The sequence below is a fragment of the Achroia grisella genome, unplaced genomic scaffold, assembly GCF_030625045.1.
Source record: "Achroia grisella isolate CSIRO2021 unplaced genomic scaffold, CSIRO_AGI_Agris_v1 utg660, whole genome shotgun sequence".
Classification (NCBI taxonomy): domain Eukaryota; kingdom Metazoa; phylum Arthropoda; class Insecta; order Lepidoptera; family Pyralidae; genus Achroia; species Achroia grisella.
The window spans coordinates 7,767,120-7,791,237 of record NW_026712984.1 but is presented as its reverse complement, the minus strand read 5'-3'; the positions used below and the strand labels follow the sequence as shown (position 1 = coordinate 7,791,237).

The window sequence follows — 24,118 nt, the reverse complement described above, 5'->3', positions numbered from 1 at the left end:
ACCCGCGACCTCAAAAGTAAAGCGGCGGGCTAAACCGCTAGACCACCGAGGTCGTCAAATTATTTGCATAGGAAAATTGTTATTTGGCGAAACAATTTAACACATCGTGTGAGAACGTTTTACATGTAATTGTAAGCTGAGTATGCAACAATGAGTGTCGAAACGAATTACAACAGGGTTACAATTATTTTACACTGTGATTACACGCTATTTTACATATAAAAATAACGTGTCGTTGCGTAGTTTGATATACAAGATGTACTCTCCTATTACAGTAAAAGGATCTATAGATGAGTTTGTTGTACGAGATGTACTCTCCTATTGCAGTAAAAGGATCTGTAGATGAGTTTGATATACGAGATGTACTCTCCTATTGCAGTAAGAGGATCTATAGATGAGTTTGATATACGAGATGTACTCTCCTAATGCAGTAAGAGGATCTATAGATGAGTTTGATATACAAGATGTACTCTCCTATTGCAGTAAGAGGATCTATAGATGAGTTTGATAGACAAGATGTACTCTCCTACTGCAGTAAAAGGCTAAAGGTATAATGTAAGACAACCTCGGTGGTCTAGTGGTTAAGCGCGCTGCTTTACTTCCGATGGTCGCGGGTTTTATTTCTCACACGGTACTAATTTTTGTATTCATGAGTATGATTGTTTGTATCGGTGTAGCTGTTTTCTAAAATGCAATCTATAAGACAGCCTCGGTGGTCTAGCGGTTTAGAATACCGGTTTATTTACGATGGTCGCGGGTTCGTTTCCTCGCACGGTACAATCATTTGTGTTCATAGTACTACATAGTACAAAACGAAGTCTGTTCGCTTATATCTTTAAACTACGCAACGGATTTTATTTCAGTTTTTACTAATAGATAGTGTGATTCAAGAGGAGTTTATATGCATAATACATGTACACTCGTGCGAAGCCGGGGCGGGTTAAGCTAGTTAATAATCTATAATTGTCATGATTATCATATAAATATATTTCTTAATTTTTTCATAATCGTTTATTTTTGTTTCAGATGGATAAACAGCGATGTATCATCGAGTGAGAAGAAAAATGATACCTCTCATCTGTGCCATATTAGTTCTAAGTCAAACATCAACAGCTACACCAAAAAACATACAGAGTACCGAAAGTACTTTAACAGAAGCAACAGTTAATGATAATAACATAGAAAACAATATTATAGACTTCGATGAACAATATTCAGTTAAGTTTAATACAAAACATGTACCTTATAAAAGTTTTAATAAAGAATCTCATAGATATACGATTATTAAAGATGACAGACATACGAAAGAAAACGTAAAAGATAGCAAACATAATGATATTGAAGTTAATGTTGTTGCTAATGCTACAACTGAGAATATTGATACCACAACAAATGATTATAGCGTCATTCCATTAGAATTAATAAGTACAACCGAAAATAAACTCTTAAGTATAGTTGAGAGTACAACAGAGCCTGATTATTCTGTCATACCATTATCATCTACTGTGAAAGACTTGCCTCATATTGTAATCAACCAAACCATTATATTACCAACATCTACTGAAAATTCTGAAATTGCTACTGAAGACTATACTATGAATAATATTGAAACTACTACTGATTTCACAATTACTGATTATAAATTGAAAATCTATAATGGATCTGTTAATTCTGAATCTTCTACTATAGTACCGATTACAACAGAAATCATTAATACAACTGTACCACAGAATGATATATCAACCGAAGTCCTTAACACAAATTCGACTAGAAAAATTGAGACTTTATTAGAAAGGGATATAGATAGTTCAGAAGAAGATATAGATCTACCAATATTTTCAGAATTCGATATAGAAGAAGACAAAGAAGTTCCAGAAGATTACTACGATTCTAAAGATGTGGTACCTACAACAGCACCTAAGACTGATGCTCTATCAGTATTAATGGGACTTGCTGGGAGTATGGTGGAGAGTGTAGTGGAAAGTGTAGCAGAAAAAGTTGTACCTAAGAGCATTTACGATTTATTTAAAAGAATGCAGAGGCAGAACGAAGCTTTAGAAGCAGAGAGACTAAGAAGCCGTGAAGAAAATGGAGGTTTAGGTGAGTCATAAATATTACTTATAATAATAATTTCATTAAAATCTATAAATATGTACTTCATTGCCTATACACTAATATTATAAAGAGATAAAGTTTTGGGCAAAGATAAAGTTGTAGGGATAATCTCTAGACCTACTAAACCGATTTTGAAAAGTCTTTTGGTGTTGGATAGCCTATTTATCGGGGAAGGTAATAAGCTATACAATATCTCGCTATGAGCAATAGGAGCGGAGCTGCATTGAAATATGGCACAGACGAATCATGAATGAATTTACAAAATAACATTTTTTACAATTTTTGTCTGTCTGTCTATCTGTTTATTCCGGCTATTCTCTGAAAAGGCTGTACCAATTTTGACGGGACTTTTATTAACAGGTAGCTGATGTAATAAGGCTACTTTTATTTTAGAAAAATAAAGTTAGTTTCCATGCGGAGGAAGGCGCTCGTACAGCTAGTCTATAATATATATACGGGTATAAAAATGAATTTGTATCTATAGGTCAAGATATAACTTAATCAAGAACGACTAAACTAAGTCCAATTATGTTATTTGTTGTTTTGTTAATAGGTATTCTAAAAAAAAAAATTATATTGTGTTTCGTTGTAAGTCGAATATGTTTGTTGTTTTGTATTGTATTGTTTAAAAAGTAAGATATTTCATTTCTTTTGTTTTTCATTCCAAGTCGTATAATCTTCAAGTCGTAGATATAATATTCGCGAAATTTCCTAACGCGTTCCAACAGAGAATTGAAGCATTAAACAGTAAAACAAACAACAAATTTGATGCAAACTTAATTTGTTATTGACGAAATTAATTTATTCTTTGTTATTTATATTGGCACTGAACTAGGAACATAGTCGCGACCTTATGTTACAACTACTAATTAAATTGCTAATAATAAACGCAAACGTAACTTGATTTTAAATTATAATCATAAATTTAATCATAGGTAATTAATTCATTAAAATGTAGTTCGTATAGGATTATCAAAAAACAGCAATATTCATAATATTAATACTAGATTTAAAGACAAACTTGCTGTCCCCAAGTATCGTTTAGAAAAAGTTAATAGGTCTTTTATGGGAATTATAAAAATTTACAATAAGGTACCAAAGGATATGTTGGAATTACACTTAAATCAATTCAAAACATCTGTTAAATCATATTTACTGAGCAAAGCCTATCACTCACTAAACAATTACTTGAATGACGAGCGTGCATGGCAATAGTTGTTCATGCACGGGATTTTCATTTAATGTTAGACATAGACACCTATATAAATATACATTGTAAATAAACTGGCCATTAAAAAAAAGTAATTGGAATTTCTTGCCAGTTCTTCTCAATTGGATCTATATACTGAACTGGACGGTACGAAAAAATATAATATAAATAATTTGACGTTCATAAGCGGATAAAATGTCCTAGATGAATAAATGATTTTTAAATTTTGAATTTTATGTCGTTTTTTTATAATATCGAAGAACACAAAAATGAGAAGGGATCTTCGGAAAAGTGAGAAGCATAGGATCAGTGCCGTCAGAGTTGCGGAAGACTGCTCGTGCATTTCCGTAACTTTGGCAAAAGGAACACCTTGGGGTCTTTAGCTGGTAAGAGTCCGGCCGGGAGTCCCCGTGAGCATTATACCCTAGTTAAAAAAAATAAGGATAAGAAATGGAAAGATTATCGCAACGACTAAACAAAGGGAAAGCTTCTTTCCGACCTCTCTCCATACAAAACGGACTTATAAATTTTCTACAATAATTATTTAAACTCGATGAAATTATGTTCACTTCAATACACAGATTCAATTGAGAAGAACTGGCAAGAAACATAAGTGTTTATTAAAGCCAGTATATATATATTGTTAAAAAAATCCCATCAAAAACATAAATGTGAAATGATAGCCGAGTTTAATATTATGATATATGCCTTGATTGTTGACTTCTACGACAAAAGAAATGAGATCTAAATGGGTGCCAAGTTCAATGGTCTGTCCTGAAATGTATTTATAACAATATAAAATATCATTTCTTCTTATAACCTAAGTTATAATTTAATATACTGTAGCCTAAGGTCTAACTTGGCCAGTTCTCATATACCAATTATTACTTTCGATGGCTAGTTACTACTAATAATAAAATAGGAACCGACGAGTAACATGTTTAGAACTTGCGAAGGCTACAGTATATTTCGTATATGAAAACTAGCCAAGTCAGACCTTAGGCTACAGTATATATCATTTTTTCCTTTATATTCACCTAATTACCTATCTGCATGCTAAATTTGAACTTGATAAAAATGACGATATTTGGACGTTAATATCTAAATAACCGTAATTCCAGTGTTATTAAATTTCAGTATAAATTAATCGTTGTAATTTTCTTTATTGTTAAGTTTCCTTTACTGGAGAAGTCATAAATATAAATGAACACAAAAAAGAAGCGTTCGTTTCGAAACATGATTCAAACTAACAGCCGTTGAGATCTAAAAGCCGAGGTTACTGCGACTACAAAATATCAAAAAATTGTAAACAAATTCTCGCAATATCTATGACACGGAACTTTAAAAAAGTGTTTGCAATGCGCTTTAAGTTACAAGATTTTGGTCGTTTAGATAAAATGAGATCAGAAGCACAATGTATACGATGACCTCTAAAATAATATTAGACTAAATAGAGACGTTTGTGTTTCTTTGACCTAGATATTTTGCGTATAAGATCTCAAGAAATAGAAATAGAAATAATCTTTATTCAAATAAACTTAATATAAGCACCTTTGAATAGTCACCGTTTTTTATTACTCATGCATATGAATATAAATACGGTACATATACCAAGATAACATTTTTTACAATTTTTGTCCGTCTGTCTGTCGGTCTGTTTGTTCCGGCTAATCTCTGAAATGGCTGGACCGATTTTTATGGGACATTTTTTGTCAGGTTTCCTTCTAATTGAGAAAAATTATTTTATTTTACAAAAATAAAGTGTATAGCTAATCTATCTTATAAACGAAATCGTCAAGCAGAGCTCCTTATAAATTCTAATGCATTTTTTTCAATCGCAGTAGAAAAGTGACGTAATTACAGTTTTATAACACTTACCACAAGAACGCAACAAAACAACTCGATGTAATTTTGTTTTGCATTTTATTGTAGGAAGTTATGAGTATCCAATAGCATTCAATTACTTTACGAGTCTCTCACGGGTGATTACGCAATGGATTTCTTTTATGGCAACGTTTAAATCTCAACATCAATACTAATATTGTAAAGCTGAAGAGTTTGTTTGTTTGAACGCTCTAATCTCAGAAAGTATTGGTTCGAATTGAAAAATTCTTTTTGTGTTGGATAGTCCATTTGTCGAGGAAGGCTTTAAGCTATATAACAATACGCTACGACCAATAGAAGCGGAGCTGGAATGAAGAATATTGCAAAAGGTGGGGAAATGACGCAGACGAAGTTGCGCCGTTCAGGTAGTATTTTACTGAATTAGGTGCCAATTTGCTTACCATTTCACTATTTAATGTATTTATATTATTTTGTTTAAATCTACAATTAGCATATATGAGGCAACAAAAATTCAGTGCGGAAACTAGACTACTATTACGACCTTCTCTATTGGTGATCAATTTCCGAGCGTTATTGAGTCTACGCCCATATAATTCATTAATTAATTAAAACGTAATTGTTATTCAATTATCATAATTACTCATAAAAAATGAAATGGTAAAACGGAACTCTTACCGTCCTGCTTCGACTGTCGTGGCGCAATATTCATCGCCTCGACGATGAAGCGATTTAGCATATCGCCTTCCTTCCGATGGTCGCGATTCGACTCCTCGCACGGTACAAACGTTTGTATTCATGTTTATATTGGTCTGGGTGTTTCCTATGTAGAGATGAAACTGATTTTATCCTTACGAATATTTAGACGCAAATTTAACAAATGGTTGCTGCAAGAACAATCCGTCGTTTCGTAGTATTGTGATCTACTAAGTTGTGTCGATATGTGTGTGTACGCGCAAATCTGCGTCTGATGGTATATATAATAAAATAATCCTGAATAATTCTTAGTTTTTATTTAATGTTGTAACTAATCCTGAATAATGTTTAGATTATATATATTTAAGTTTGTTATTGTCAATTGTTATGTTTGCTTTGTTAGTTTTAGTTTAAAACTTAACTTAATATGCTATCGGCGTCATCGATCTCACATTGTATTATTTTACTGATAAAGGTTATAACAGAATAGCAGAGAGGGTGGACTCACTGCCCTCACTGAGTTATAGACCGTTTTGTCTCATTCATTAGTTTTAAATTATATTATTGTATGGTCAACAGTTGTATTGTGTGAAAAGTTTTTGTTTGAGACAAATAAAGATTATTATTATTATTATATCCGGTAACTATCCGGTATCCGGCTTATCCGGCGGCCTTAATACTACCCAGCCGAATACCGGATAATTACTATTCGGGCGAATTAAAAAAAATATCCGGGTAAAAAAAATATTTTAATAAGTAATTTTTTGCTTTATTTACTTAGTCTTAATATTACTTAAGGAATAAAATTAGTTTTAGTTTTAAATTTTTAATCACTCAATAGTAAATGACTGTTATAGAATGAAAATTAATTTATTAGATAAGTTCCGCCGGATATCCGGCGGTCGGATATTCGGCTATTCGGTCACATGGTTGGCCGAATATCCGGTATCCTGTATCCGGCCAAACTGCTATCCGTTTCATCTCTATTACTATGTATGTGTTTACAAAAAAAATCTCTATATTTATATCAGTTGTCTAGTACCCATAACACAAGCTCTGTTTACCGTGGGACTAGATGGCGCTATGTTAATTGTCTAGGGATGAGAATAAGGTCAGGTCAGTTAGACCGTCGTGGTAAATTGACCTTGTTTTCATCACGATGGTTTCCAGGGGGAACCTCATGGAGGTCAACATAACATGGTACATTGCTACCAATGGGGTTTTACTCCACAATACTTACAATCATTTCCCCCTTTCAGGTCAGTTCACTCGCGGTATCCTCAAGAGTATTTCAACGGGGATCAGCAGACCCCTCAGTCAACTGATGGCTGGTGTTAGAGACTTCGGGTCTTTGGACAGCGACCGAGGGTTTGTCGTGGCGTCTGGAGTCAGCAGCGTGGCCAATGTTGCGACTTCGGTTCTGGACGCTTTCAAGGATAGGGTTCAAGCTATATATCCAGGTAATATATTTTTGTTATTTATTATTACTACTCATACCTTTACATATAAATAAATTTGGAGTGTCTGTTTGTAATATTGTAATAACCGTTTTCACCACGTGCATATGAATATAAATAAGGCCTGATAATCGGCCAACATCTATTTTTCATCCCCCTAAATGTTAGGGGTAGTCCACCCCTAATTTTTTATTTTATTTTAAGGCAAAACAACGTTTGCAGGGACAGCTAGTGTTATATATAAATAAAATTGGAGTGTCTGTTTGTAATATAGAAATAACCGTTTTTTACTACATCCATATGAATATAAATACGGAACATACATCAAAATAATATATTTTTTAATTTTTGTCTGTCTGTCTGTTTGTTTGTTCCGGCTAATCTCTGAAATGGCTGAATTGATTTTGACGGGACTTTTATTGGCAGGTAGCTGATGTAATAAGGAGTAACTTAGGCTACTTTTATTTAAGAACTGTTCTTTTATTTGATAAAAATAAAGTTAAATTCCACGCGGACGAAGTCGCGAGTACAGCTAGTATATACTGGTCTATACTAATATTATAAAGCTGAAGAGTTTGTTTGTTTGAACGCGCTAATCTCAGGAACTACGGGTTCGAATTGAAAAAATATTTTTGTGTTGAATAGTCCATTTGTCGAGGAAGGCTTTAAGTTATATAACATTACGCTGCGACCAATAGGAGCAGAGTATCAGTGAAAAATGTTGCAAAAACGGGGAAAATTATTAATATTTGAGGGTTTCTGTGCGATGCGTATAATGACAATATTTCAATTGACAATTGTCTGTTGCATGTCAGAAATGACTATATGTGCGAACAATATAATAATATTCAAAATACCACATCCAATGTACCACATTTTCACTTCACTTCACTTCACTTCACTTCACTTCACTTCACTTCACTTCACTTCACTTCACTTCACTTCACTTCACTTCACTTCACTTCACTTCACTTCACTTCACTTCACTTCACTTCACTTCACTTCACTTCACTTCACTTCACTTCACTTCACTTCACTTCACTTCACTTCACTTCACTTCACTTCACTTCACTTCACTTCACTTCACTTCACTTCACTTCACTTCACTTCACTTCACTTCACTTCACTTCACTTCACTTCACTTCACGTCACTTGATCGAAAAAAATTTCCACGACTAATCGCGATAGTGTTTTTGACAACAATGCAACGAAGCCGTGGGCGCAGATAGTCAAAGATATGGGAAGATATTTACTTTATTTACATCAAGAAATACACACACATGCACATTTTACAACACAGTATAAATTACAAAAAAAAGAAGAAACAAATTCAATATATATAAAACTAGATGTGCTCTTGACCAAGTAACGAAAAAATAATGTAACCCAAAAATACAATGGGATTTCGGACTACTCTAAAACTACAGCTAGCCTTTACAGCTTCACCGGACGATAGGCGAGAATTCACACTACTACTACACAATCATTTTTTTTTTCGTACTACTCTAATGCTGTTGGCTGTAGCTGGCCTTTACAGCTTCACCGGACGTTAGGGGCGAGTGCAGATGGCACTCCAAACCAAAGGAATGACTAATAGAGCGGCTGAAGGCCAACTCCCGCCTGACGGGTACGACTTTAGTCTGAGGGCACCACTAGTAGTTCGCACCACGGCTCAGGCCGTCGTAATTTCGATCCCCGTTTGAATTGGACTGGGGATCGATCGGAGGAGATTGAATAGTCACATTTTTTTATTCTACCACTCATTCGTAATGCAGACTCATCACAAGAAGAATGAGCTAGAAACTTGCATGATGCTCTTTTAAATATATTTTTTAAAATTAGATTAGCATTAGCAACGATTAGGCATGCGACAATCAACATAGAAACCGCTACGCACTTAATATCTGTTCAATCAGTATTGATCCATTCATCGTTTGATTCTCAGGAACGGTATGGTGTGGTGACGGTCACTCAGCTACCGCTCGCTCCAGCGACCTTGGGCTGTTCTTCTTCACGGACACCTGCTGCCGGCAGCACGACGCCTGCAAACTGTACATAAAGGCTGGAGAAACCAAATATGGACTGACCAATACTGGACTCTTCACCAGGTAACAGTTATAAATCTACATATTAAGTAGATAGGATCTTACACATTATTGCGTAAGGTTTTACAACAAATTACCAGAGTCTGTTATAAATCTGCCAGAAAAAAGATTTAAATGTCATATAAAACACTTCCTTTGCAAAAAAGCTTAGTATAAAATTGAAGAATTCGTTAACGACAATAATGTTTTTATAGAAAAACTTAAAATCCATAGCACTGACAATATTATCTGATTACACTAATAATGAGTGCGTAGCGATTTCAATGTTGATTATGGCATGCCTCTTACTTGTTATACTGTAATTATTTATATAAAAAAACATCTATTCAAAAGAGCAACACACAAGTTTCTTGCTCATTCTTCTTGTGATGAATCTGCGTTCCGAATGAGTGGTAGAATCAAAATATGACTATTCAAAAGTGCTTGTAATGAGTTTATTTGAATAAAGATTATTTCTATTTCATATATGCACTTGTATACTAATATTTTGAAGAGTTTGTTTGTTTGAAAGCACTAAACTCAGGAACTACTAGTTCGAACTGAAACAAAATTTTTGTGTTGGATAGTCCATTTGTCGAGGAAGGCTTTAAGCTATATAACAATACGCTACGACCAATAGGAGCTAAGCATCAGTAAAAAATGTTGCAAAAACGAAGAAAATTATTCATATTTGAGGGCTTCTGTTGCGAATATATATATTGGACTGCCTCGGTGGTCTAGCGGTTAACACCGCCTAAATTCCGATGGTCGCGGGTTCGATTTCTCGAACGGTACAAACATTTTTATTCATGAGTATGATTGTTTGTGTCGGTCTGGGTGTTCTATGTATATTATGTATATATTTACAAAATACAGAAAACATCAAGTGTTTATATCAGTTGTCTAGTACCCACAACACAAGCTCTGCTTACCGTGGGACTAGACGGCCCTATGTTATTTGTCCAGGGTTTTTTATGGGTAATAATCGAATGGTGCATCCGCCTGCGCTAGCGGTTTGCGCTGGCGGGCACCAGTGGAGGATGTAACATGAGCATGAGGTCAAGTGAGTTAGCCCATCGTGACAAATTCGGGAAGACTTTATCACGATGGTTTCCAGGGAAACACGTGGAGGTCAACATGACATGGTATTGTCCAGGGTTAAAAACTTCAAATTTTTAAATCTACCTATTGAAGTAGCACTTTGCTAGATCCGTTAGTAACTCAGAGCAGTTATAATTACGGATTGCATTCAGAATAATATTGAATAGATATTGCTGTCTGTCCGTCACGATTTGTAATACTTTCCGATGCCTACTTCTTCTTCTTCTTCTTCTTCAGTGATGGATTAACAAATATATTTTGTGATATGGTATCATTGTGGTCCTTGAGCGAAAGACTCCATTAAATTTGTCTCCACCTTTTTTTTGGCTGCACAACTACCAACTGCTGTGCAATGTTTTGTTGATCGACCATGTATGGATGTTGATGGGAGATGTTTATCACAACAAGACTTATTTATTCATTTATTTCTAATAATCTCTCTCTGATATTGAGTATATATAAATATACAACGAGCAGTCCAAGGTATACGCAACATTCGCCGCCAGCACTCTCGTCAATTTTCCTGCGTTCTTGCATCATGTCCAAGTCTTTGTGATGGAAAAACAGCTTTTCATTAAGTGCATTTTAATGTTCTTGGTGATATAAAAAATCTTCTGCAACTTGGTCATGATTATTCAAAAGTGCTTCAATTAGTGATTGTCAATAAATAATTTTCTATTCAATTATTTTATTGTCGATATATCAACTGTTTGTAACACAATCATCATCTTTTTTTTCTAATTTCCATAAAAATGCTTATAGTCATTATAAACGTTCCATTCTTTATTATATTGGGACGGTGGTTCAAACGTTGATAAAATACACACCTGAAGAAATTGTAGGTAAAATAATGGTAAGGAAACAACAATTATATTTTCCCATACAAACGGCTCAATGATGTAAACATATGTGTTCAAGCTTCTATCGATCGTCCCTATTTTCTAATATATTATACGACTAGCTTTTCGAAATCCACGAAGCAAACGTAGAGTGGAATGTTAACTCTCTACTCGATTATTTGTCGAAGTATAAGTATTTGCTCCCTAGTTCCCCGGCCCTTTACAAATCCTGCTTGTTCAGGCGATATTTCACGAGAAATAAATGCTTGAATTCTGGTGTTTATGATGTGTAATAGTACTTTACTGGCATGAGAAATTAGCGCGATAAGCCTATAAAAATAGTTTAATTGGTTTTTCATTTAGCAATGTTTTGTTGAGTGACCATGTATGGATGTTGATGGGAGATGTTTATCACAACAAGACTTATTTATTCATTTATTTCTAAATTATGCTTGAAGTCATATACAATACTAGCTGACCCCCGCAACTTTGTCTGCGTTTCGTTTCCCCAACTTTTGTGATGACAGCTTTTCAAATGAGCGGTAGATTAAAAAAAATTAGTGATGACTATTCAAAAGTGCTTCAATGTAAGTTTATTTCAATAAATAATTTTCTATTCTAATTATTTTATTCGTAACACAACTGTTTGTAACACAATCTATCTTTTTTTTAAATAATGAAATGTATAGTCATTATAAACGTACATTCTTTATTATATTGGGACGGTTTAAACGTTGATAAAATATGAAGAAATTGTAGGTAAAATAGTAAAAACAACAATATTTTCCCATACAAACGGCTGATGATGCAAACATATGTGTTCAAGCTTCTATCGATCTGGCTATTTTCTAGATATATTATATACTAGCTGGCCCGTGCAACGTCGTCTGCGTTTCATTTCCCCACCTTATAAAAATAGTTTTGGTGTTTCATTTAATACTATAACCTTCTAACTCCATCACCACGGTGATTTAGCAGTTTATCAATTGCGGTTGGTTCGATTCCTCGTAAAGCCTTGAGTTGACGTGTGATAATGACAATCTAAGTGGTATAGCGGTTTAACATTCCGCTTTATATCTAATGGTATCAGGTTCGATTCCCGTATGATGTAAACATTTGTATTCAAGAATTATTGCTTCTATCGATATATCTATTATATACTAGCTGACCCGCGCAACTTCGTCTGCGTTTCATTTCCCCACCTTTTGCAATATTTCTCATTGCAGCTCCGCTCCTATTGGTCGTAGCGTAATGTTATATAGCTTAATGCCTTCCTTCACAAATGGACTATCCAACACAAGAAGAATTTTTCAATTCGCACGAGTAGTTCCTGAGATTAGCGCGTTCAAACAAACAAACTCTTTATATACATGTAAATATAAGTAAATATAAATTATAAGTTTATATATAAATTTTACATAGATCACTCACTCTCACACATACACACACACACACACACACACACACACACACACACATACACACATACACACACATACATGCTCAATGCACTCCACGCTTAAACTTAAAACTAGATGTATAACTAATTTATATGAAGGGGAGACCTGATGTCTAAGTTACAGGCTATGACTTAGTTTGGGCTCCAGATTTCCTACATATTATAGTGATTTTTATTTGTTAGCATTTATATAATAAAACTAAAATTATGTAATTTGTGGAGATGAAATAAAATTTATTTATTTATTATTATTATTATTATTATACATATATATATTTTGTTATATATTCAAAATTTCTAATTTCTCACAATGATATCATTCTGTTACTACTATGCAATAGAAATAATATAATAATGTTTATTAATTAATTAATTACTGTGATTAATTATTTACGGAAATTATTAATCATAGTAATTAAAGTAAGGACATCGGTGATCGAGCGGTCTAGCACACCGCTTTATGTCCGATGGTCGCGGGTTCGATTCGTCGCACGGCGCAAACATTTGTATTCATGATTATGATTGTTTGTATCGGTCTGGGTGTTTTCTATGTATAATATGTATGTATTTACGAAAAAATATCTATGTACTTGTATCAGTTATCTAGTACCCGTAACACAAGCTTTAGATAGCTTAACTTGGGACTAGATAGCGCTGTGTGAATTGTCCTGAGATTATTATTATATTATATTATATTATTTAATTTACTTATCCATAAATTAAACAAAAATTGACGTGTCTAAAAGGTTCTGAGTTCGAATCTGGTCTAATAACTGTGTGCTGGTTCCAAGCAATTAAATTATAGGCTAAAATGCAGGAAATGTCTAGCGGTTTAGCACTACCTTACTCCGATGGTCCCGGGTTCGATTCCTCGGACAATACAATCATTTGTGTTGACGAATATAATTGTATATCTTGTATGTAATTACTAAATAAAGTATTTCTATCAATTGCTAAACCAGAACACAAGCTCTTCTTAGCTTGGGACTAGATGGCGCTGTGTGACTTGTCCAAGTTAAAAAAAGTGAATATCTGTTTGGGAAAAGTTGGCGCTGTTTGTTAAAGGTTTAAAAAAATATGAGCAGAATATCTGTTTAAAGGATGAACTACCGTGAATTTAATTAGTGAAGGCATAACAAGAAACGGTACTAGTATTTATAACGTAACAGTTGCCACACAGTTAATGCGTGTAACAGTTTAGAACTGCCGGTTATTAACGGTTTATTTGTAACGATTGTCGTTGCGGATGCTTTGTGTAACATCTTTGATGTGGGCGTCCGGGTTTCTTGGTAATTATGATATAAATCATAGTGAACAATTTTACATGTAGAAATAATAATAAGAATAATAATAATAAGTGGAGTGGAGTGAGGAGAAAACCAGCAATAGCTGAGAAAAAATAAAGAATAATAATAATAATCTCAGGACAATTCACACAGCGCCATCTAGACCCAAGTTAAGCTATCTAAAGCTTGTGTTATGGGTCCTAGACAACTGATACAAATACATAGATATTTTTTTTTTCGTAAATACATACATATTATACATAGAAAATACCCCGACCGATACAAACAATCATACTCATGAATACAAATGTTTGTGCCGTGCGAGGAATCGAACCCGCGACCATCGGTCGTAAAGCGGTAGACTAGACTGCTAGACCACCGAGGTCGTCAAATAGAAATGATCTTCCTTCAAATAAACTCAATAAGAGCACTATTAAATAGTCATATTTTTTATTCTACCACTCATTCGGAGTGCAGATTTATCACAAGAAGAACGAGCAAGAAACTTGTGTGTTGCTCTTTTAAATAATCGTTGTAACTGTATTTTTACTAGCTACTCGCCTCGGCTTCGCACGGGTGTACAAGTATTATACATATAAACCTCCTATAGAATCACTCTATCTATTAAAAAAAACTGCTTCAAAATCTATTGCGTAGTTTGAAAGATTTAAGCGTACATAGAGACGGACAGACAGCGACAGCGACTTTGTTTTATATGTAATGATGAAGTTGAAATGTGTGAATACAAACTACCAACTAGCTCTAAAGATGAGACAGCTTTCCGAATGAGCGTTGATTAAAAAAAATTGTTATGATTATTCAATAGTGCATCGATGTAAGTTTATTTCTATATATAATTTTCTATGCTTATTATTTTATTAAAAACATAATAGTTTAATAGGGTTTTTTTTAATTTTTGAAAAAACTTTTTGGCGCCATTTATTTTACTTTTTTAATGTGGACTAAAGTCAACGGAACAATATCAAAGAGTTATATTTACATTATTAAAATCAACAAATTGATCGTAATTATAATATTGAGTTAATATTAAAAGCTTTATTTATATTTTCGTTTGATTTGTAATGTACATATGAAAATACAAAGTAGAAAAAGCTTAAATTATACTTGCGTGTGTCAAAACGCTTTCACTGGTGAGCCGAGCTACAGGGCTGCTACCATACCACTATACGATACGACTTCCTCGTACGGTTACGAGGTTTTTGATAGACTCATCACAAGAAGAAACAAGAAACTTGCGTGTTCATTAAGAAGGAGGAGGCATGAGACAATCTACATAGGAACCTTACCGCTTTGTGCAATCAGATAATATAGTTTATTATCATTACATAGTATAAAACAAAGTCGTTGTCGCTGTCTGTCCGTCTCTATGTTTGCTTAAATATTTAAAACTACGCAACGGATTTTGAAGCGGTTTTTTTAATAGATAGAGTGATTCAAGAGGAAGGTTTATATATATAATATATGTACACCCGTGCAAAGCCGGGGCAAATAGCTAGTAATTAGGGCTGCCTACCATACGATTTACCCGTACGGTTCCGATTTTTTTTTAAATAGAAATAATCCTTTATGAAATAAAGTTAATACAAGCACTTTTGAATAGTCAAATATTTTTTATTCTACCACTTATTCGGAATGCAGACTCATCACAAGAAGAATGAGCAAGAAACTTGCGTGTTGCTTTTTTATATAAATACACATTAACAAGGAGAAGGCATGCGACAATCAACATAGAAACCGTTACGCACTCACTCTAATGAATTTGTGCTAGTTGGTAGTTTGTATTCACACATTTCAACTTATAAATGTTAAGTTACAACTATTGTTTAAAGGAGCAACTCCCAACTTTTAGCAACGAGATGTCGTTTTAACATCTCTTGTTGTCAACAATTTTAAGAGAGATTGTAAGACTAACGTAGTAAAATTGCGGCGCTCCTCGACATGAGTGGTAACTGGCGTTGGCAGACGTCCCGTATTTCCCGGGACGTCTCGTATTTTAGGCTTAGTACTGTCCCAGCGGGACTGACTCTGTCCCGTATTCGAATTGTGCTCTATTTTTTTTTATTTACACTCAACGTTCGTACCCCTAATTTAATAAAAAGCGAGTTGAGGGCTAGTTTTAATTACGATTATAATTGTATTGATTTTTATAAATATGTTAAATACAATAAAACTGATTTGCTCCTCAAAAAATATATAAAAAAATAAAAAATCCTTACTAATATTATAAATGCGAAAGTAACTCCGTCTGTCTATCTGTCTGTCTCGCTTTCACGCCAAAACTACTGAACCGATTTAAATGAAATTTGGTACACAGTTAGTCTAGACCCTGAGAAAGGACATAGGCTACTTTTCAATACGAAAAAGGGTTGTAAGGGTTGAAATTGGGGATGAAAGATTGTATGGAAGAATCGTCATTTTTGAAGCTAGAAGCTTCAAAGTTATTTTCGAGGCTGCTAATTAAATATAAATAAATAGGCTACTTTTGAATGCGATAGAAGTGCTATAAGGCGTTGAAAGAGTTGTGTATGAAAGTGTCGTCACTTTTGAACATGAAACGATGAAACTTTTTCAATTTGCTTTTATTGGGTTAGGTCATTAAATATATTTTTCATTATTTGGTCAATGCTATTTTTACGGACGAAGTCGCGGGTACAGCTACAGTCACTATGGTGACTGTAGCTGTACCCGCGACTTCGACTTAATTAGAATAGAATGGAATAGAAAATCATTTATTTAAATAAACTTACATTGAAGCACTTTTGAATAGTCACAACATTTTTTTTTTAATCTACCGCTCATTCGGAATGCTGTCTCATCACAAGAAGAACAAGCAAGAAACTTGTGTGTTGCTCTTTTAAATAATTTATTCTTACTTACAATTTAAGTTTAAGTGTGTGAATACAAACCACCGATTAACACTAATTCAATGAAATAATAAAATAGAAAAAACATTCAATATACAACAACTGGTTAAACAATTAATGAGAGAAAATAAGTCATAGTGATTAGAGCAGACCAGTCCACACAAGCAGCACCCGTTCACGAGTATGACGGATGAGCCAGCCACCATTGCGCTCGACCATATTTTAGGGAGCCCAATGACCCGGCCCACCACGCCGCCACAAGTCTGGACATTTTAGTGAGCATGACTACTCAAAACACCAGATCACGTCATAGCTACTCACAATTGCCATCTGATGGTTATAGTATTCACATTTCACATAAGAATGCATGCGGCAATCAATACAAAAATTCATATTTCTAAAATAATTGAATCAAGAAAGCAATGAAATAAACAAATTATAACGTTGTATGCTAATAAACGAATTATTTACTTGATATGTTGTCGTCTATGAATTCGTCTATCCTGTAATAGGCTTTCTTACACAAAAATTGTTTAATATAAGATTTGAATTGCCTCTCTGTCGGATTTAGTGCAGATTCTGGCAGTTTATTATAAAATTATATTTGTCCTAACTAAATTCCCGTATTTTTTTGCCTATATAAGCGTTTGCCCCTTATAGACTGAAAAAAATCTAACAACTCTAGTGGCAACCCTACACAGCCAGTTGACAATCTGTATCTTGCGCAACAGATTATCCAACTGCACGCATGTTGCAGCTTACGTATAACCTTGTTCAACTTTAAGATTTATCTTAACGAGTATATCGTGATAAACATGATGTAGTTTATTTTCGTGATTGGCCGATTATGTTTATTAAGTTATTTATACAAGAACATAAGAAAATAATTAACAATGTTGGTATTTATAAAATTGTTTACATAGATAGATATATCGTTTATTTGTTTGTTAGTAATCACACACAACATGTTCATAAGAATAGACAATACATAATACGATATAAGATTTATAAAATTGTGTTATTATGTGTGATCTGTAGCAATACAAAAAGGTCGAAGCTCAGCGTGGTACATTGTTCAGGAAACAAAACACTAATTTTCAGCTTCAACCCATTTGAGGGTACGTGAAAATAATAATGTTTATTTTATACGCTACTAGCTTTTGCCCGCGGCTTTGCTCGCGTTAATTTATCCCCTTAGGGGTGGAATATATCAAAATCCTTTCTTAGGAGATGCCTACGTCATAGTAGCTTTGTGCATGCAGTCTCAGCCCGATTGGTTTAAAATTGACAAAGTTTCACACAAACTTTCAACCCCTATTTTATCCCCTTGGGGGTAGAATTAATCAAAATCCTTTCTTAGCGGATGCCTATGTTATACCATCTACCTGCATGCCAAATTTCAGCCCGATCCGTCCAGTGGTTTGGGCTGTGCGTTGATAAATCACTATGTCAGTCACCTTTGAGTTATATATATTTAGATATTTCAAATAAAAAAGTATTTTTGATATTCGGTTTAGAAATGAGTTAAGAAATAAACTTTAAAAATATATAAAAATTGAACCGAATTAAGAGCCACCTCCTTTTTCGTAGTCAGTTAAATAACAAACTACCTGACGTATCACCTGATGGTAAGTGGTAACGGTCGTGTTACACATGAACAGTATCACAGCAAACGATTTCATGCCAAAGAAAGATCAAAGGTTGTGCTCAGCTTGGGACTAGATGGCGCTGTGTGAATTGTCCAGTGTTAATTACTTACTTTATTATTGACGGCCTCGGTGGTCTAGCGGTTTAGCACACCGCCTTACTTTCGATGGTCGCGGGTTCGATTCCTCGCACGGCACAAACATTTGTATTCATGAGTACGATTGTTTGTATCGGTCTGGGTGTTTTCTATGTATAATATGTATGTATTTACGAAAAAATATCTATGTATTTGTATCAGTTGTCTAGTACCCATAACACAGGCTTTAGTTAGCTTAACTTTGGACTAGATGGCGCTGTATGAATTGTCTTGAAATTATTATTATCGTTGTTTACTCAGCTTTTGCTGGTTTTTTACGTTTTATGGCGTATACCACACTTACGGAGCGAAACTAAGTGTGTGTGAGTGTGTGAGAGAGAGAGAGTGTGTGTGTGTGTGCGTATGAGGGACAGAGAGTGTGTGAGTGTGTGTATACATATTTATCCTTACCCTATTTTGAACAATATTATTTAGAATCCCCATAAATATTGTTTCACAAACTTCTCTTTCAGATCACACTGCAGTTGTGACGTGAAGTTCCGAGAGTGTCTTCGACGCACCAATTCATTGGTGTCAGCTCAAATTGGCCTCACCTACTTCAACGTGCTGGGTCCGCAATGCTTCAGACGATCACATCCTATAGTCAGATGTCTTAGGAGAACCAGGTAATCAGGTTTTTTCTGTACAGTATCTTGATGTAATAATTGACTTTTTAATTCCATTAACACACAACACACAATACAATAGCTACCTATATCTCTCGCGCGTGAATCGGTTTTCACGCAGGAAAGAAAGACAAAGTTCAATAACTTAGCAGAACCAGGTAATGAGGGTTCTTTCCTTAAGTATCTTGGTGACAAAATTGATTATTCAATGACCTGAAAATAGCAAAATATATTCCTTTGTAAATACGCTCCTTCACGAATCGGCTTTCATACAGGAAAGACAGTCAGATGTCTTTGGAGAACCAGATCTGCCTTTATATGTACTCTCTTTCACGGGTGAATCAGCTTTCACACGGGAAAGAAAGAGTCAGATGTCTTAGAAGAACTAGGTAATCAGGTTTCTTCTCTATAGAATCTTGATGTAAAAATTGATTTTAATGGAAACAACACAATAGCTCCTCCCTATCCCCTCCTATCTCCCTCGCGCGCGAATGGCTTTCACGCAGGAAAGAGTGTGCATGCAAATGTAGACAAATAGAACGAGAGAGATCGCGCGCGTAAACAGTCTTTCAATTCGGGTGTTTTAGCGCCATTTTGTAATAATTATCATTGCAAAATGGCGGACATCTAACTATGGAGCAAAGACAATTATAGAGTTATTGATAAAATTGTGCCTACACTTGTAATATTTCTGTCAACACTTGAGACCCTTCCGTTAGTTTACGTTTCCACTAACATAGATTTAAGTTAAGTGGAAAATCAGTCTACGTCCCGACTCCGCGTCGACTGGACGCGTTACTAATAAACCATGTAGCACACTACCAATAAACTTAATAATGTCTAATAAATAACACAATCATTTTACCGGTATACTTACTACCTACATACTACAATAAATAATATATTATGTAGTGCCACCTCATCACAACATATATAACGCTACAGTGATGAGGTTAATCACCGCGCTACAAGTAACTGTATAATTACAGAGGTATTTTTGAAAAATAATATCTGTGGAATCTTTACATAGTATAAAATTAAGTCGCTTCTATTGTCTTATCGCTTAGTTCTTTTATTCGACGGATTTCAATGCAGTTTTTAGCAGTAGATAGTTTAAATAGTAGAGTGATTCCAGAGAAAGGTTTATACGTATAATACATGTAACATCAAATCCGGGCGGGTAACTAGTATATAATAAAATAAATAAAATTTTAACAGGAAGTGTAACGACCTGTGCAAGGCGATGACTGCCATACGCGACATTTGTAGATTATTTATTTATTTATTTATTTAATTCAGGCTACATGGCCCATATTATAAATACCTTATAGACTAACATACATAAGAAATAATAATCAAATATGTAAAATAAAATTGTCTCTATGGTCACGGCACTGACGACGGCAATCTGCCACGGTAGCGCCGATAGATTAGCCATGCGGATGTTTTTCTTAATTATCTACTATAATTTGTATTGTTTTTAATTCTTCATTCATTCATAATTTAAGAGCTGTGCTCTTGTCGGTGGAGCTCCCGCCACCTTCCACGATCTTCTATCAGTCCCTTTAGCTGTTGATACGACACGACTCCAACTTTTTCTTTAACTTGCTTGATATAGCTGTGTCTTGGTCTTACCCTTACTCTCTTTCCATCTATTTTTCCTTCAATAATGTTGTTAATTAGTTCGTCGTGTCGTATCAAGTGCCCCAACATTTTTTCCCCGCCTATTTTAATTCTTGTTCAACATTATTATATATTCAATCATATCATATATTTATATATTCAAATATCCTGTATGTTCATAAAAATCTTGACTTATTTCCAAAAAACAGCAATATTCATAATATTAATACTAGATTTAAAGACAAACTTGCTGTCCCCAAGTATCGTTTAGAAAAAGTCAATAGGTCTTTTATGGGAATAGGTATAAAAATTTACAATAAGATACCAAAGGATATATTGGATATACCCTTAAATAAATTCAAAACATCTGTTAAATCATATTTACTGAGCAAAGCCTATTACTCATTAAACGATTACTTGAATGACGAGCGTGCATGGCAATAGTTTTCATGTTCGGGATTTTCATTTAATGTTAGACATAGACACCTATATAAATACCTATGCATTGTATATAAACTGGCCTTTAAAAAAAATGTAATTCAATTGAGTTTCTTGCCAGTTCTTCTCAATTGGATCTATATACCGAACTGGACGGTACGGAAAAAAAATTATAATGTAAAAACTTGACGTTCATAAGCGGCTAAAATGTCCTACATGTACTTTGTATTTTTTTTTTCAGAATAACCGGCCAAAAATGCGAAGAATATGAGTTGGATTATACAAAGCCGAAGATGTGGCAATGGTTTGACAACGAAACGTTCTAACCATATATGTATTTAGTGATAATTATGTAGAAGGACCACAGACAATAAAGATGGACAGATAAATCTTTACATACCATAAAGCAAAGTCGCCGTAGTTGTCTGTTTTAAATTACACAACGGATTTTAATGCAATTTTCAGCAATAGATAGAGTGATTCAAGAGGAAGGTATATATTTATACTAATATTATAAAGCTGAAGAGTTTGTTTGTTTGAAAGCGCTAATCTCAGGAACTACTGGTTGGAATTGAAAAATTATTTTCGTGTTGAATAATCCATTTGTCGAGGAGAGCTTTAAGCTATATCAATAGGAGCGAAGCTGCAATGAAAAATATTGCAATTGATGGGGAAATGAAACGCAGACGAAGTTGCGTGGGTCAGCTAGTATATGTATATTGCAGTACAGAAACGCGAGCAATTCAAAGATTTGCAATGCACCTTTTCGAAATAGGGACAGTTCGCTAGTCTATATATATAAAAAAATAGAATAGAATAGAAAATCATTTATTCAAATAAACTTAATTTAAGCACTTTTGAATAGTCATAACAATTTGTTTTTTATCTACCGCTCGTTCGGAAAGCTGTCTCATCACAAGAAGAACGAGCAAGAAACTGTGTGTTGCTCTTTTAAATAATCCTTGTAAGTTTACATTTACAAGTCGAAACGTGTGAATACAAACTACCAACAAGCACTAATTTTTGGGTCAAATATAAATATGCAATAAGATTATAAGCAGTCGTAGTGATAAGAGCAGACCAGTCCCTACAAGCAGCACTCGTTCACGAGTATGACGGATGAGCCAGCCATCACTGCGCTCGACCATATTTTAGGGAGCCCATTGACCCGGCCCACCACGCCGCCACATGTCTGGACATTTTAGTGAGCATGACTACTCATTCCACACGACCACGTCACAGCTTTACTATATGGTAGTTACAGTATTCGCACTTTACATAAACGATGCATGCGGCAATCAATACAATAGCCGCTACGCTATCATATATCAAGAAAGCAGTATGAAAATTAAAATTATAACGTTGTCCGCAAATAAACTTATTCTTGCTATATATTGCTATCATCTATAAATTCATCTATCTTATAATAGGCTTTTTTACATAACATTTGTTTAATATAAGATTTGAATTGCCTCTCTGTAAGATTTAGCGTAGACTCTGGCAGTTTATTATAGAATCTTACGCAATTACCATAAAATGAATTACTAACTTTGTGTAGACGGCATTTAGGTAAAATTAGCTTATTTTTATTGCGTAAGTTTCTACTTGTACAGTCTTTAAGTTTCTTGAAACTATCTAAGTTTTTCCTTGTATACATAATATTTTCATAAATGTACTGTGAGGCTAAAAATGAATTGCTATTCGTTAGTCTCGCTAAAACTCGAGAACGGCTGAACCGATTTTAATGATTTTAGTCTTGAAATATATATTTATACATTAAAGGCCAGGGAAGGCTTAAACGGTGATAAAATATGAAGAAATTGCATAGAGAATACTAAAAACAACAATTTTATTTTCCCATACAAACTGTCAAACGGGGTGCGTTCAGAAATTTATTCTGAGGCGGAACGGAGTGTGCGGGATCAGCTAGTTTTATATAAAAAATTGTGACTTGTATTATTTTATTGTAATAAACATGGTAAACAAGCTGACCCACCTGATGGTAAGTGGTAACATCCGTCGGACTTATGCATTGACATTCCATAGAACTTTATACCCTGTAATTTCACTGCCCAATCTGCACCCAACAACCGAAACATAACCTATAAAGCAAACTGGATGGCAGCTGAAATGGGTTAACTGTCTACAAATTGACACTTAGGTTTCTTGTCGGCTATATTCGAACTTACGACCTTTGAAGCGTATAAATGAAAACCACTTTGCCACGACGTTAAAACAAATAATTAGATACTTCAACTAACTTAATAATATTATAATTATTTATGTAATTAATTATAAAAATATTTAGTGAGTATATATTATTATATATTTTGTAATAAACTTAATAAAACTTTGTATTAAATATTTTTATACAAATTGTAAATAAATAAAATAATAATTTAATAAATAAGTGTTCAAAAACAATGCAAGACTACTTTTTGATATCTTTCTTAACATATTTTTGTATTATGGTTTTTTTTTAATAATAATAATAATAACCTAGGACACTTCGAACAGCGCCAACTGTTTCAAGTTAAGCAGAGCTTCTGTTATGGGTACTAGACAACTGTTAGAAATACTAAATTAGTAGACATACATTTTTGTAAATAAATTAATACTACTATTATAAAGCTGAAGAGTTTGTTTGTTTTTTAAACTACGATGGTGGTAATCA

The 24,118-nt window shown here is 34.1% G+C and overlaps 1 protein-coding gene across 1 annotated transcript; it reads left to right on the top strand.

Moving 5' to 3' along the window:
• The first annotated feature begins 1,025 nt into the window (after positions 1–1,025).
• Positions 1,026–21,875, top strand: LOC131849799 (uncharacterized). The gene is made up of 5 exons (XM_059199920.1): positions 1,026–2,100; positions 7,123–7,323; positions 9,266–9,428; positions 19,231–19,383; positions 21,686–21,875. The coding sequence occupies exons 1-5, from the start codon at positions 1,041–1,043 to the stop codon at positions 21,768–21,770; spliced, it is 1,662 nt and encodes a 553-aa protein (XP_059055903.1). The 5' UTR covers positions 1,026–1,040; the 3' UTR covers positions 21,771–21,875.
• Positions 21,876–24,118: the final 2,243 nt, after the last annotated feature.

What these genes read in the sequence shown, in the direction of transcription:
- LOC131849799 (XM_059199920.1), top strand. Translation starts at nt 1,041, where the DNA reads ATGTATCATCGAGTGAGAAGAAAAATGATACCTCTCATCTGTGCCATA. An exon ending in TGAAGAAAATGGAGGTTTAG is followed by an intron (nt 2,101 to 7,122) that starts GTGAGTCATAAA and finishes TCCCCCTTTCAG; the next exon opens with GTCAGTTCACTCGCGGTATC. An exon ending in GGTTCAAGCTATATATCCAG is followed by an intron (nt 7,324 to 9,265) that starts GTAATATATTTT and finishes TTTGATTCTCAG; the next exon opens with GAACGGTATGGTGTGGTGAC.